The sequence below is a fragment of the Mesocricetus auratus genome, unplaced genomic scaffold (genome assembly GCF_017639785.1).
Source record: "Mesocricetus auratus isolate SY011 unplaced genomic scaffold, BCM_Maur_2.0 Super-Scaffold_100009, whole genome shotgun sequence".
NCBI classification, from domain to species: domain Eukaryota; kingdom Metazoa; phylum Chordata; class Mammalia; order Rodentia; family Cricetidae; genus Mesocricetus; species Mesocricetus auratus.
Window position 1 is genome coordinate 28,521,961 of NW_024429193.1, and position 14,800 is coordinate 28,536,760.

A 14,800-nucleotide genomic window follows, 5' to 3' on the forward strand; every position below is an offset into this window, starting at 1 on the left:
GCTTCCTGCTTCTCTTTATAGAGAAAACTAGATTAAAATTAAAAGCAGAGCAAAGATGCATCATAAATGGAAATAAAAATAAAGTACTAATTGCAATATAAGTTACAGATTAACTAGAATTAAAGGCAAAAAGAAAACAGAGAGAGTATTCCTAGTTTCTCTGAGTCTATAACGAAGATAGAGAATAGTGAAAAAAAAAGCCATTGGGGGCAAAAGTTTGAGAAGTAAATATTAAAACCCTCATATTTAAAGTTACTATAGAAAATATGGTAAATAGCTGCCCTGGGGTGTAGTTTAATTGGTTATGTACTTGGATTTCATTTCCAACACTATATTAACTAGGTGTGGTGGCACAGCCCTATAATCTTAGCATTTTGGAAGTGTAAGCATGAGGAACAAAAGTTGAAGGTCATACTTGGTGAGTTTGAGGCCAGCCTGGGCTACATAAGACCCTGCCTTAAAAACAAAGCAAAGAAGATATATTAGATACCAACAATCTTCACTGACTGAAATCAGAGAAGTCTGTCCCTGAACATATGGCAAAGACTAGGTAGAAAAGATAGATTGCAGGCAACAACTATGGAAAATCAGAAGTATCCCATGGCTGTTAAACAATAAAGTCCCACGCACGAACTCGCAGCAGTTGTGGTTACCTGCTCAAGATCCACACAAGATCAAGCCAGGATGAAATCCAGAATGGATGCAGGAGGGACTTGCTTTGCAACTGATAACTACTGGGGGAGGGGTAATCATTTTTCTTTGGGGGTGTGACCACTAGTAAGTTGTTCATGCTGTAGTGAATGGCTCTCCACCCATGCACACACTGCCAGCATTAAAAGGACTTGGGTGTTATAAAAAATGGGAGAAATAAAAAGAAATATATGGCATTGGGAAGAAGGAAATGTCGAGGGAGGGGACAGGTGATACAGGGACAGTATGGATGGATATGATCAAAATATATTGTACACAAGTATGAAATCATCAAAGAATAAGTGTATTAAACAGTATGTTTAAAGATAAAGACAGAAAAAAAGAAAGGGAAAGATTTGAGAAAAACAATTAACAGCTTGTTTATGGTACTGAATATTTATAGACCTCTGATTATAAGTATTTAAAAATTTTTTTAAATCAAATTTCAACAAAAAACTTAAAAATAATAACCATAGAGGGACATCCTATGATACTACAGTTAACTAGGAAATCAATAATAAATAGTTAGTTAAAAGCAAAGTGATGTATTCATTTGGAAGGCACAAAAGAAACTTCAAAACTGCATCAGAAATTATACTGGAAAATTAAGATATATTATGAATAACATAAATAGAACATTATTTATGGAAACAAACATAAATGCTATTTATGTTATGAATAACAATAAATAAAATGTCACTTATGGAAACTTAGAGAGTATAGACGAAGCATTCACAGAGGGAAATTGTATCTTCAGTACATCTGTCTGTAAACAAAAAGCAACTGTAAATGGTTAAAGTTAAGCATTCAACCCAAGGAGTTAGAAAACAAATCAGAAGGGTGGGCTGGGACTGTACTGACTCATGGGCATGGGCCCTGGGCTCAATCCCTGGCACTGTCCTCTTTAATAAAAAATACAATAATAAAAAAGGGAAATTAAATAGGGAAATGACTTAGTTAAATATAACAGCAAAGAGTGAGGATACAGAAATAAAGAAACAAGAGCATTTAGATGTACAAAAATAAGGTCAGTCAAACACATTTCTGCAAGGCCAATAGAGGAGAAAAGAGAAAGGCCATAAATAAACAATATGAGATCTGAAAAAGTGGACATCCTTCTAAATGAACAGTAGGAAGTGTATTTGAGGGTGTAAAAGTCTCCAAGAGATTCTGTCCAGAAACATGGAATGACAGGGGCTCTCTGCTCACAGGGCTTTAACTGCTGGGTAAACTCAGACACAGTCAGTCCTGGCCACAGGTGGCTCATTAACATTCTTGATGGGCCATTAACATTCTTGGGTTATACATAAGGACATCGAAGCATAGGGAGGTTAACCAGCCAGAAAAAAACAAAAAAACAGCTGGAACAATGAAATCAATTGTGTCCACATCCTTTGAGAACAGAACTCACTGTTGATATCCGAGGTCAAAGCAGGCCACATTGGCTTCTGTCATGCTCCAGGTTTTTTTACATAAGAACATTTTCTCATCTTGGTCCACAAGTTGCACTTGAACAATTCCCTCTGCATGTGTATTTCCATAGATTAAGGAAACATTAAATTTCCCTAAAATAAAAAAGGATGGACAGACAATGTTCAAGTATTTATTTTCTCCCTTTTTAACTTGTCTTTATTAAAACACCTACTTTCAAATTAACTTTGAGCATCACAATGCCTTATCAAATGATAAGCTATTATTTTGGGAGTCCTAATCCTGTTAGTGACCACACTGTTCATTGACAAAGCCACTACATTCTCATACTAACCCTTAAAGATAAGGTTGTATTCATCTTCAATTGAAGCCATGAAGCTGAAGATTAGAACTTGCTTTAAAACTGTGGTGGTTTGAATGAGAACGGCCTCCAGAGGCTCAGATATATGAATCCTACTCAGTGGAACTGTTTGGGAAGATGGTGTGACCTTGGTGGAGGAAATGTGCCACTGGGTGGGAGTTGAGGGTTCAAAAGCCCATGCCAAGCCCCGTCTTCTCTCTCTTTGTATTTCTCTCTGTGTGTGTCTCTGTCTCTGTGTATCTCTGTCTCTCTGCCTCCAACTTGCAGATAAGATACAAGTTTTCAGCTATTGATCCAGCACCGTGTCTGCCTGCCTGCTGCCATGCTCCCTGCCATGACAAGCATGGACTCACCCTCTGAAACTGTAAGCGAGTCTCCAACTAAATGCTTTCTTTCATAAGTTACCTTGTTCGTGGTGGATCTTTACAGCAATAGAAAAGCTACTAAGACACTACTTTTCACTAACCTTACTCCACCACCCACATGCTTAGAAGTAAGGCAAACAGTGAAAGAAAGCGTATGAAGGGTTTCCAAAGGGTTTTTGCAGTCTCACAAATGTGAAGAATTCGGAGATTCAGGAGAAGAAAGGTGATGCTGAGCATGTCAACCGCTGCCTTCTTGCCGCAGGTAGTAGAGATGGACCCAACTGGGAGGCTCATTCCTCTTTTGCACAGTAACTCACCCCTTTCCCCACCTTCTGCTAGCACCTCATAGTTACTAAGCTACCGTGAGCAGACCTGTGTCACAGTGCCTTTAAGAGGAATGTCTTAACCATTCCTGTCCCAACACACAGTGCGTGTGATGACTTTGTATCCGAGGACAGAGCCCAGGATCCTAGCTTCCTAGTTCCATCAGACCCATGGACCGAGTGTAGACAAGCTCCTGCCTGATGTGTTGCATTCATTCCAGGTCAGCAGTGTCTCAAACTAACTTTGGATCATCAGGGTCAATGGGGAAGGGCCTGGGTAAGGGAGAGGACAGCATTGAGGGTACAGAGACTAGGAGACATTACTGAGGTTTGATTTCTGATGGGTGAACTGAAGCAGAACAGGGTATATCAGTACCCATGTCATACTAAGATATTTTTAGGATTTATTGTTTATTTATGTGTATGACTATGCTAAGTGTGTGTGTGTGTGCCAGCACTGCGTGTGTGTGTGGGGAGGATGATAGCAGTATTGTGTGTGAGGTTACCAGCAGTGTGTATCAGGGGTAGGATGTGCTAGCAATGTGTGTATGCATGTGTGAGTGTGTGTATGTGTATGTATGCATGTGAGTGTATGGATGTGTGTATATGTGTGCATGTGTGTGTATGCATGTATATGAGTGTATGTGTGTATGTGTATGTATGCATGTGTGTTTATGTGTATGTATGTGTGTATGTATGTATGTGTATGCATGTGAGTGTGTGTATGCATGCAAGTATGTGTATGCATGTGTGTATGTGTGTATGTATGTATGTATATGTATGTGTGCCTGTGTGAATGTGAGTGTATGTGTGTATGTATGTGTGTGTGCATGTGTGTGTGAATGTGCATGTGTGTGTGAATGTGTGTGTGTGTGTGTGTGTGTGTAGGGAGTCCAGCAGAAGTCGGAAGAGGGCTTTGGATCTCCTGCAGCTGGAGTTACAGTCAACTGTAAGGCACTTGACAAGGGCGCTGGGTTCTGATTTCTGGTGCTCTGGAAAACAAGAAGCTGAAGCTCTCTCTCTCTCTCTCTCTCTCTTTTTTTTTTTTGGTTTTTACGAGACAGGGTTTCTCTGTATTGTTTCGGAGGCTGTCGGTCCAGCCCGGCCTTGAATTCATAGAGATCCACCTGCCTCTGCCTCCCGAGTGCTGGGATTAAAGGCGTGCGCCACCACCACCCGGCGAAGCTGAAGCTCTTTTAACTACCAAGCCAACCCTCCAGTCCCCCATGGCAAGACCTTTTCACTGATGGTCCGGTGAATAATCCCTTTAACCAAGTAGAAGTGAGAGTGGGGGAATTCTGAAGGTCAGAGCAGCACAGAGCAGCACCTCAGAGCCATGGGGACTCAAGGAAAGATGGCATGCTGGTGACTCCTGGCTTTTTCCAGATATCACTTGAACCATTACTACCTAAAAACAACTTATAAATGGTGAGCCGTGACCCTACACGGAGTTGCTTAACTGACTGTGGGTGATAAAAGGTTCCTAAAAGCACAACCAAAAGTGAATTAAAAATCAAATGTGTAGCTGACAGATGGCACACTCTTAATCTCAATGCTTGGGAGGAGGAGGCAAAGACAGGTGGGTCTCTGAATTCAAAGCCAACCTGGTCTACACCAGGTCTACACCAGGACAGGCAGGGCTACACAGAGAAACCCTGACTCAGAGACAGAGAGCCAGAAGGAGGAATGGGGAGGGGAGGGGAGGGAGAGGGAGGGAAAGGGAGGAGAGGGAAGGAGAAGAGAGGAGAGAAGAGAGAGAAGGGGAGGGAAGGGGAGGGGAGGAGAGGAAGGGGAGGGAAGGGGAGGAGAGGAGAGGAGAGGAGAGGAGAGGAGAGGAGAGGAGAGGAGAGGAGAGGAGAGGAGAGGAGAGGAGAGGAGAGGAGAGGAGAGGAGAGGAGAGAAAATCATCAAACGTGTAATGATCGGAGGTGTTCCTGGCACCGCATGACCCTGTTGCTTCCCATGACTTCACTGCAGCCATGTTTCTGAACACACAACACATTCACTTTTCACCGGGCATGCACCATGCTGTGCAGTGTGGAGGAACACTTCCAGAAAAATGTTGGCTCAGATCCAAGGCTACTTGAACATTTTTTACTGTACATACAAAGCTTTTTCCTCATACAGAAATATAATGATTTAACTACAGAAAACAAAGACTTCTAATATCTTCCTACCGTCATTCCTCAGCGCATGCACCTCAGATTAGTGAGTATCTTTGGATTGGATTGGATCAGAATGTTTGATTTTTAAAAACTGCTGTTTAAATTACTGACTTCAATCATAGTTTTGTTTGTTTGTTTATTAAATGAATATTGGCTTGAGATCAGTACAGAATTTCCAACAATTTTGAAATGGTCCTAAACATACTTCTGTTACTTTGTACTATGTCTATATGTGAAGCAGGATTCTCAGTATTGAGAGACTCCAAAATCAAAATATTGACCAACTCTGAAAAATAGTGAAGATTATGTCCTGTGATGTCAAATATTAATACATGTAAAAATACGTTTATCTATCTCATCAGAATGCAAATTTGCCTTCATGTTTAATAAATGATAAGATTATACACATATCAAAGAATTATTTTTAAATTAACTCCTTATACTCATTGGCCAATATTTGATTTGTACATCCATTTCATAAGGCATGTACTCAGAGTCACTTAAAATTTTCCTGAGTGAAAAGGGAATCATGAATGGGAAAAGGTTTAAAAAGTTCTGGTTTAGCCTGGGGGTGGCGCACGCCTTTAATCCCAGTGCTTGGGAGGCTGAGACAGGTGGATCTCTGTGAATTCGAGGCCAGTATGGTCTTCAGACTACACAGAGAAACCTGTCTCAGGAAGGAGAAGGAGGAGGAGGAGGAGGAGGAGGAGGAGGAGGAGGAGGAGGAGGAGGAGGAGGAGGAGGAGGAGGAGGAGGAGGAGGAGGAGGTGGAGGAGGAGGAGGAGGAGGAGGAGGAGGAGGAGGTGGAGGAGGAGGAGATGGAGGAGGAGGAGGAGGAGATGGAGGAGGAGGAGGAGGAGGAGATGGAGGAAGAGGAGAAGGAGGAGGAGGAGGAGGAGGAGGAGGAGGAGGAGGAGAAGAAGAAGAAGAAAGTTGCCACCCTGGCTTAAAGTTTAATTTGCCATTACAATAGTTCACAGCAAAAGCATTTTATGACAGAAAGGATGGCACAGCATTGCCCTCTCATTAGAATAACTTGGTTACACACATTTTTCCTACCTTCAGCTGTGCAATTTCCACTATTTGAAAACTTTGTCTCTGGCTGCAGACATTCGAAACTCTTCTGGTGACAGTAAGTGGGGTATTTCCTTCCATTAATGGCGCACACTGGGGTGCCAGTCTTTGGACACTGGTAAGGGAGTTTGCAGACACAGCTTCCATCGACACATTTCTGCCATGGCTGGCAGAAGACTTTGTCACAGGAGCGGTGTGTGTATTTATTTAGTAAGCACTTCTGGTCCACCAGATCCTTGGGAGGGGAAGCTGATATTGGAATGCGCTGTGAACAGGGAATAACAAATGACAGTTTTTTTGTGGTCTTGGAATGTGAGGAAGTGAAGGAAAAGCAAACAACAGACCCAGCCAATAACTGTGGGTTGGCACAGGACAGCCCCAGCCAGCAGCATAGACACGACTATGGACTGGCACAGGACAACTCCAGCCAGCAGCCCAGCCGGCAGTGTAGACGAGACTGTGGGCTGATGATTGGTTTTATGAATCACGCAAACTCCCAGCCCCAGGTTTGGGTGCTTTGGGCAAGTTACCCTCATGAAAAGCGATGTTCTCATCTTACAGTGAGGGTAATATCTCTTACTTTTAGTAGTTGCATTTGAAGGATTAGAAGCAATATCAGCAATGGTTCCAGTAGTCAGTTCCAGGAATACAATTAATTGAACTATTAGAAAGCCCACATAAAAGTGGGCCTTGGAAGAGATCAAGGAATCTCAGTGCCATAGTAGGGAGTAACAAACTTGATGCTGAATACAGTCTCCTAGGATGAATTTGAAGATTGCCATTTATTGGTTGTTATTAAATGCAAAACCATTTAATGAACTACATGTAAATCATACTAAAATGAGTGTGACAGTCTTTTTCTTTTAAGGGCTTGATTATTTGACGATAAGGGCACACAGACTAGCATGACAGAAGGCAGAGGGTGGGTGAAATACATGAATTACAAATACAGCATGGTGGTTTGGGAGAACAGGCTTGGAACATGTCTTTCTAGATAGAAGCCCTTGAGCAAGGCAAGCATGAACATAGCTGCCTTAGGGCTATGCTAGAGAAGGAATATTATACAATATATACTTGGTAAAGCAAGTAGACCTGACTCTGGAGTGTATATCACTGAGTGTTGCAGATGGGTATTCATTAGTAATGAACCTGGGGAAACAGGCAGCCAGAGTACAGCATGGTAATGGCTTAGAGAAGCAATGGTCAGAGTGAAACAACAGGATTCAACAATTTAATCCACGTGGGAGTGGAAGGTGGGTTTCATGGAGAGAGAATGAAGGATGCTTTACCTCCAGTCAGCACTACCAAGGACCATTTAAAATACATGTATCTAATTCCATTAATGACCAGTCTCTCTCTATGAATTTATTCTCCATATTTTTGTATATCTTTATTGATATGCCATCAAAATAAAATAATTTCCAAAAAGTGATAAGTGGTATCACTAAATGATTAACTTTTGAATTATTAAAACATTTAAATGTTTAAATTTTTAACCCAAGATGTGTTTATTTGTACAGCAGTGTTATTATTATCTTTGGATAAATAAATTCATGTATCTTGGGAGCTCAGTCTCAAACATTTTAAGCAATTATTAGTATAACTTTGTGCTGTGTGACATTATTCCTGGGAAGATGTGCACAAGCATCTACTCACCCAGCCAGGAAACCAAGAACAGACAAAAGTTAGCATAGCACCAAAGTCCAATTCAGTGAACCAATGGTTTTACTGGAAGTTATTTACAGGAGTATGGGTGAGGAGTCACTTACAGGAAAAGAGATGACTCCAAGAGAGTTGCATCAGAAGAAGCCCACCCAACATGGGTGACAAGTCATGGGAGCTGGAACACATTGCACAGCCTGCTGGCAGCTTGACAGGGTGGAGAGTGTCCTTGCCAGGCAGCTCAGCTGTTCTGAGAGTGTGTTTCTACAGCCCTTACTGCTTATACATGCATGTGAAGGAGAAGCCTAGTGAATTTGATCAATTTCAGGGACTTCCTGAAACCTCTGAGTTGCTTACTTCCCAAGTTTAAGGAGCTTCAGCACAGGATGAGTGCCACACTTCCCCTTAGGACAACCTACACTTTAAAGAACTTCCTTCCAAGATGGGAGATTGTCTCTTGGAAGAAACTGCTACACAATAGTTTGTCAGCCAAAACATTCCATCTCCATTAATTGCTGCTGCTTCTCTGCCTGTGTGGTTTTTCTCTCCCTTCTTCATCCTTTTCTTAATATTTATATGATATAGCAATTTTGTGAACTTTGTCTTTTTTTAAAGTATGGAACCCTTGAGAGCAGGATGAGAGATACCATAATAGCCATTATAGGTTTGAGGAGAGATCTGGCACCAGTGAGATTTCCAGAGATCTACAAGGATGACACCAACTGGCAATCTAAGCAATGGTGGAGAGGCTACCTTAAATGCCCTTCCCCGATAATGAGATTGACAATTACCTTGTATGCCATCCTAGAGCCTTCCTCCGATGGCTGACGGAAGCATAGGCAGACACCCACAACTAAACACTGAACTGAATTCTTGGAACCCAGTTGCAGAAAGGGAGGAGTGATGAGCAAAGGGGTCAAGAATGGGCTGGTGAAAGCCACAGAAACTGCTGACCTGAACAAAGGGAACTCATGGTTCCCAGACTGATGGCTGAGAGGCCAGCATGGGAATTATCCAGACCCCCTAAATCTGGGTGTCAGTGAGGAGAGCCCATCATCTATGGGGCCTCGGGTAGTAGATCAGTATTTATCCCTGGCATACGAATGGACTTTGGGAGCCCATTCCACATGGAGGGGTGCTCTCTCAGCCTGGGCACATGGGAGGGGGGCTAGGCCCTGCCTGGGATGATATGACAGACTTTGGAGATCTCCCATGGAGGGCTTCACCCTCCCTGGGGAGCGGAGTGGGGATGGGAGTGTTGTGGGGGAGTTGGTGGGGACAGGAGAGGAGGGAAGGGAGAGGGAGCTGGGATGACATGTGAAGCAAGCTTGTTTCTAACTTAAATTTTTTTAAAAAGTAAGGAACCCTTTTAGATAGTTATTAGCAAACAAGCAAGAAACAAAACAATGTCCTCTTGGCTGTATCACACAGAGGCACAGGCTTATCTCAGGTCTCTTTGTCACTTTGCCTTTCGTCTGCTTTTTATTTTTAGTCTATAAACAAGGGGAAAAGTGATAATCAACTCTGAACAAATCAAGACAAAGACCACTACTCAAGTCTCAATCTTTGTTTTCTTTTGAAATAGAATCTCTCTGTGTGGCCCAGACTGGCCTTGAACTTCTATTCTCATTGCCTTAGTTTTCAAGCAGCTGGGGTTGCAAGTGCTTACTTTGTCCTTTGTGGGGACACTGTCAATAAGTTCTCTTCTACTGCTGGTTAGATATGTGATCTTTGGTAAGTAGCTTTTCTCATCTCATTCTGTTTTTGCTTAATAAAAATAATGTTCTCAGTCGCAAAGGATCAAATGAGGGAAGACAGGAGCTAGCTTAATAATGATTAAATAGGTAGATAGGTGGGCAGAGAGGTCCGGGTAAGACTAACCTGGCTGTTTCCAATTTAGATCAGCTCTGGCTAAGTCCCTAGCCCCAGGAGAACTCCTGCTGAGGCTGGATGACCTGTGAGCATGGGCTAGGCAGGCTTTCTTCTCGAGAAGTTCAAGGATTCCCCACTCTCACGCTGTTGTTGGCTACAACACAGCTCTACTTAGTACTGGATCAGCATATGAGTTCTTGTCCAACGGGTCTCCACAAGGCAAAGCCCGTGGAGACAGTCTCACTTGGCGAGGACCTCGGGACAGTGCAGAATATTGCTGGAGCCATGCGGCCTGTGTGCTCTCTTCTCTCTCATAATGTTGATGGTACTCTTGGATGTTTTCAGTGCCACTTTGTCAGCCACAGATGGGACAGATGTGTTCATTCCTGGAAACCCCATTTTTTTCTCAGATATTTTCCCCTAAAATTCTTGGGGAACTGGTGCTTCTCAGGTTTGTTGTCTGGGGATGACAGCTGTCCCTCCAGACCCTAGGAGCTGTTCTGATTCAGTGCTGACAGGATCAGAGGCAGATCACCCTATCTCTGTAAATGTGCTTTGTTAAGATGATATTGTTCTTGAGTGTGTGTCCACCTCAATCACCTCTTAGCTTTGTAAAGACAGAGTGTACCTGGCTTGATATTTGGCCGAGCTAGCATTGCTTTTGGTTTAAGAGATGCTTTGACATGAAAGTTGGGGGAAAACATATTTGACATGTTTCTTTTTTTTTTTTTTGAATTGATTTGAGTTACATAGGAAATTCAATATAGTCTTTATTGTTTTGGTTGGGATCTTCTTCTTCTTCTTCCTCTTCCTTCTTCTTCTTCTTCTCCCTCCTCCTCCTCCTTTTTGTTTGTTTTTTTTTTTTTGAGACAGGGTTTCTCTGTATTGTTTTGGAGCCTGTCCTAGAACTTGCTCAGCAGACCAGGCTGGCCTCGAACTCACAGAGATCCGCCTGCCTCTGCCTCCCAATTGCTGGGATTAAAGGCGTGCGCCACCACCGCCTGGCTTTCTTATTATTTTGTAAGGTGAATATTCCTCCTTTCTCAGAATCAGAATGTAACTGGAACTTGTGGGAAGGTGGCTGCAAGAAGAGTATGGGCAAGAAGAGTGGGTCCTGAAGACTTACCTCTAACTGCTCCAATAACATTGGAAATAGTGTTTTGACATCAACTCTATTATTTTGCTTTAAGGATAAAAAAAATCATTGGTTCCAGAGGTCAGTAATGCATATGTGAGGTCATAGCTTACTCTCCCGTCCTTCTGACCACTGTAATTTGCGTCTAACGGCCCCATAGCTAGACTCTAAAAACAATTTAGTCAGTTCCCATGTCTCACTACTGCAAATACTACAATGAATTTCCTTATTAATGCACATCTCCCACATGTGCTACTTATGTCAGACACCTACCTGGAATTGAAATGACTGAATGTAAAGAATAAACAACTTTAACACTGGAAGGTATTACTCAATTTTTCTCGAGGGGTGAAAACCTCTCAGATTTCTATTTCTGGCACCATGCCTGCGGCCTGAACTCCTTTTTCCATTCCTCTACTCTGCCATCATGGACTTCTTTTCTTTGGGAACTGTAAACCCAAATATACGCCTCCTTTTATAAATTGCCTTCGTCATGGCGTATTTCTTTGTTTGTTTATCTATTTATGGAGACGGGATCTCACTATGTAGTTCTGGCTGTCTTGTGTTGGGGATGTTGTATCACACTGTGAACCACGACTATGCATTTGTGGGAATTAAACGAAATTAACCTTGGGTCAGAAAAATGAGTGAGCAACTCATCGACAGAAAGTAATCATAGAGCATCAGAGGGCATCTAGAAGAAATAGACACAGGAAAGAGTAGGGAGGGATTCTGAGGGCTCAGGTTTCTTTTGTTTTAACGGACTAGGTTGAGACCATGGCAAACACTTCTTACTGGCTTGCTCAGTTACCTTTCTTTTATAGCCCCCCCCACCTGCCCAATGGATGGCACCTCCAACAATGCTCTGATCAACAACCAAGCCATGCTCCATAGTCATGTCCACAGGCCAATTTGTTGGAGGAAATTCTTCAACAAGGGGTTCCTCTTCCCAGTGTCATGTTGGCAACCAAGGTGGACTATCATGAATTTGTCAGAGTACCCCTTAAAGATAAAATAAGTAGCAAGAGGTAGATGAAGTCCTAGGGATGCCAGTGTCTCAAATGGTCAAAACTGCCTGTCACATTTTCAGTAGCAACGACCAGGTCTATGAAGGAAAGGAGCATCAAAAGATGAAATTAGCAACAAATTTAAGGACCATTCTGTGACTTGTCATAAGGAATAACTAGACCTAAGGTAGGAAACCCTTGTCTAATCCCCAAGCTGAGTGGGGCAACCTACTGTGGAACTAATCCAGTGCACATTTAGCAAGCACAGGACTATTGAAGAATAAGAAAGGGGATGCCCCAACTACATAGAACTCTTGGAAGACTATTTGATTTTATTTTTTAATCACATATATGTACATGAATTCAGATGCCTGTAGAGGGCAGAAGAGGGCATCTGATCCCCCGGAGCTGGAGTTACAGACAGGTGGTCCAGCATAAATCCCTCTTGTCCCATAGTCCCTTCCTGACTCTGAGCTTTGGGTGATTTGTCCTCTCATTAAAGTTATTTACCAACTGATATTTTTACCATTTTGCCAATTAGGAGTATAGAGAGACTTTATAACCCTTTTCTTTACAATAGGATGAAAACAATATATATTTAGGAGCAATCTATGCTACAAAATTAGATCTTTCTTGGACTAGCGGTAGTGGTGAAATCCTGATGAAAGGCCAGGCCACAACTGACCATCTGCCACATGATCGTCAGATGAGCAATATCATCTTGCCAGTATACTTAGATATTGTGTTTTGACACCCTGATATATATATACAAAATGTCCAGTAATCAGAACTGCATAAGATAATTAGTGCTTATAAAATGGGCTTTTATTGGGTGATTTTGTCCAACTTGAGGATAGTATGCTCTGAGCATGATTAAATTAGGCTACACTGTGAAGTTCAATTACATCCAATACATTTCCCACTTAACAATATATGATGGGTTCATTGGGATGTGATATCCAGTGTTTTGAGTAAAGATTATCTTTATGATCCTGTAATATTCCCCTGGTTTGCATTTTCAAATGTAATTTAAGTCTTGCTTATTATTTTCTCTTTGACATATTTAATCATCTTTCTACAATTTCCTTAAAAGGATACTAAAAGAAGAATCAGTCTTACTTTCCTATCACAATACCATACATGCAGAAGCACAGTGAATGTTTATTGATTTACTTGGACAATAGCTTATAGCAGTAAATCAGTGAAGCTCTTGCGTGGCTCAATGTTAGTAAGCATGTTCAAGCATATAAAAACTATTTTCTTAATTAAACTCCTCTTATCAGGATCTGCTACTGTACACTTGCATTCTTAAAAACCTAGAGCAATACTTAAGTCTAAGTCACATTCCTTGAAGGATTTTTCTGGACTTTTATAATTTTTAAAGTCTCCTTAAAAGAATTTCTATAATGACTGCATCACTCACCTTGCCAGAACTCCAGTGGAGGTACAAAATTAACAGAAGATGAGTGAGCTTCATGCTGGAGGTGTGCGGGGCCGTCTCCACGGAAGACTTTTGTCCATTCCAGATACTCCCCTGAAACTTAATTTTTAACCTCTGAAAAAATATTTAAAAAGGAGAAGCCTCCTACAGAGCATTGCACTTTTGAACTCTTGGAGGATTTGGCTAACATCCAGAGTTTTACCGGAACCGAAACAAACAAACCCCAGCCTTCTCAGTAAGGATCTGAGGCAGGCGACCAATAGGAAGTGTTTGGACCAGGCGAGCCTGATTGCTCCATCTTGGCCCTGACAAAGCCCTGATTCCATTTTCCAGGGAACACAGAAAGTACCATGGAAGGGACTTTTTTCTTTTATGTCATTTGGCAAATAAAATGACACTCTTTGCTTTAAGATTGCAGAGGGGAGATCTGTGGCAGTTGAAATGCTATGGGTCTGCAATCTCTAGAGGCAGCTATAAAACAGTCGTGGGTGCGAGATTCCCATCAGGCTTTAGTACCATTGGAAGAGGCAAGCAAGGGAGAGCAGGGAGAGAAATGGGACAACTGTATGGGTTCAGCAAAGCCCTATGGGGTGCTCTGGAGAGCTGGGATCGGTCGGCTTCCTGCCTCAGAGAAAAAGACTGAACCATTACACCCCACCTTGTTCAGGCACCGGCTCCACTCAGGGACGCCTTGCCCTTTGTTGAAGCAGTTCTCTTTAGCCGATGCAGACCCTGAAGGATCTGACAAGTTCGTGTCGTCGTGTGTTTCTTGCTACTCTTCACAGACAGCTGGCAAGTCCTTCCCTGGACATGTCTGGGGACTCACCTGTGTCTTCTGGTCGCTTTGATACCCTTTGAGCTCCTTCCATATTAGACTCCAAAAGCAGTTCTTAGAAAATTCCACGGGCCTCTTCCTCCCGAGAGAAACCTCACAAGAGGGAGTTATTGGAAAAATTCCACTGACTCAGACATGGCAGTTGGTGTTGGGGCCACAGCTAATGCTTCTCTGATTTTCCCTCTGAGCTTGACCTCTGCGGTTTCAGCGGCTCAGCCTCCTCCAGGCGTGGGCTGAAGTCCTGGCTTCCATTCTCAGATCAAAGTTGCTGTTTCTATTCCTTTACTTTCAAAACAGGCACTCCATCCGTCATGTGACACAGACTCCTTCCACTCCCTCTGCCCCCTGCTGCAATAACCTGAGCTCTGCTTCCCCTGAGTCATTAAGGCCAATCATCCCATCAAGACCGAGGCTCCCTTTCTTTCTTCCTGGTCTCTAG

General features: G+C 42.5%; 1 protein-coding gene across 2 annotated transcripts in view; it reads right to left on the minus strand.

Moving 5' to 3' along the window:
- The window catches only part of Cfi (complement factor I), a 34,951-nt gene extending 20,240 nt beyond the window's left edge, over positions 1-14,711 (minus strand). Inside the window, exons 1-4 of one of the 2 annotated variants that reach the window (XM_013122607.3) lie at positions 14,353-14,711; positions 13,509-13,625; positions 6,395-6,674; positions 2,102-2,255 (exon numbers count right to left, since the gene is read on the minus strand). In XM_013122607.3, coding sequence (XP_012978061.1) covers positions 2,102-2,255; positions 6,395-6,674; positions 13,509-13,562 — 488 coding nt within the window. In that variant the 5' untranslated portion in view covers positions 13,563-13,625; positions 14,353-14,711. Of the gene's footprint in view, positions 1-2,101; positions 2,256-6,394; positions 6,675-13,508; positions 13,641-14,352 lie in introns of both variants that reach the window. The other variant, XM_040751795.1, reaches the window with a different exon arrangement.
- Between the last annotated feature and the right edge of the window lie 89 nt (positions 14,712-14,800).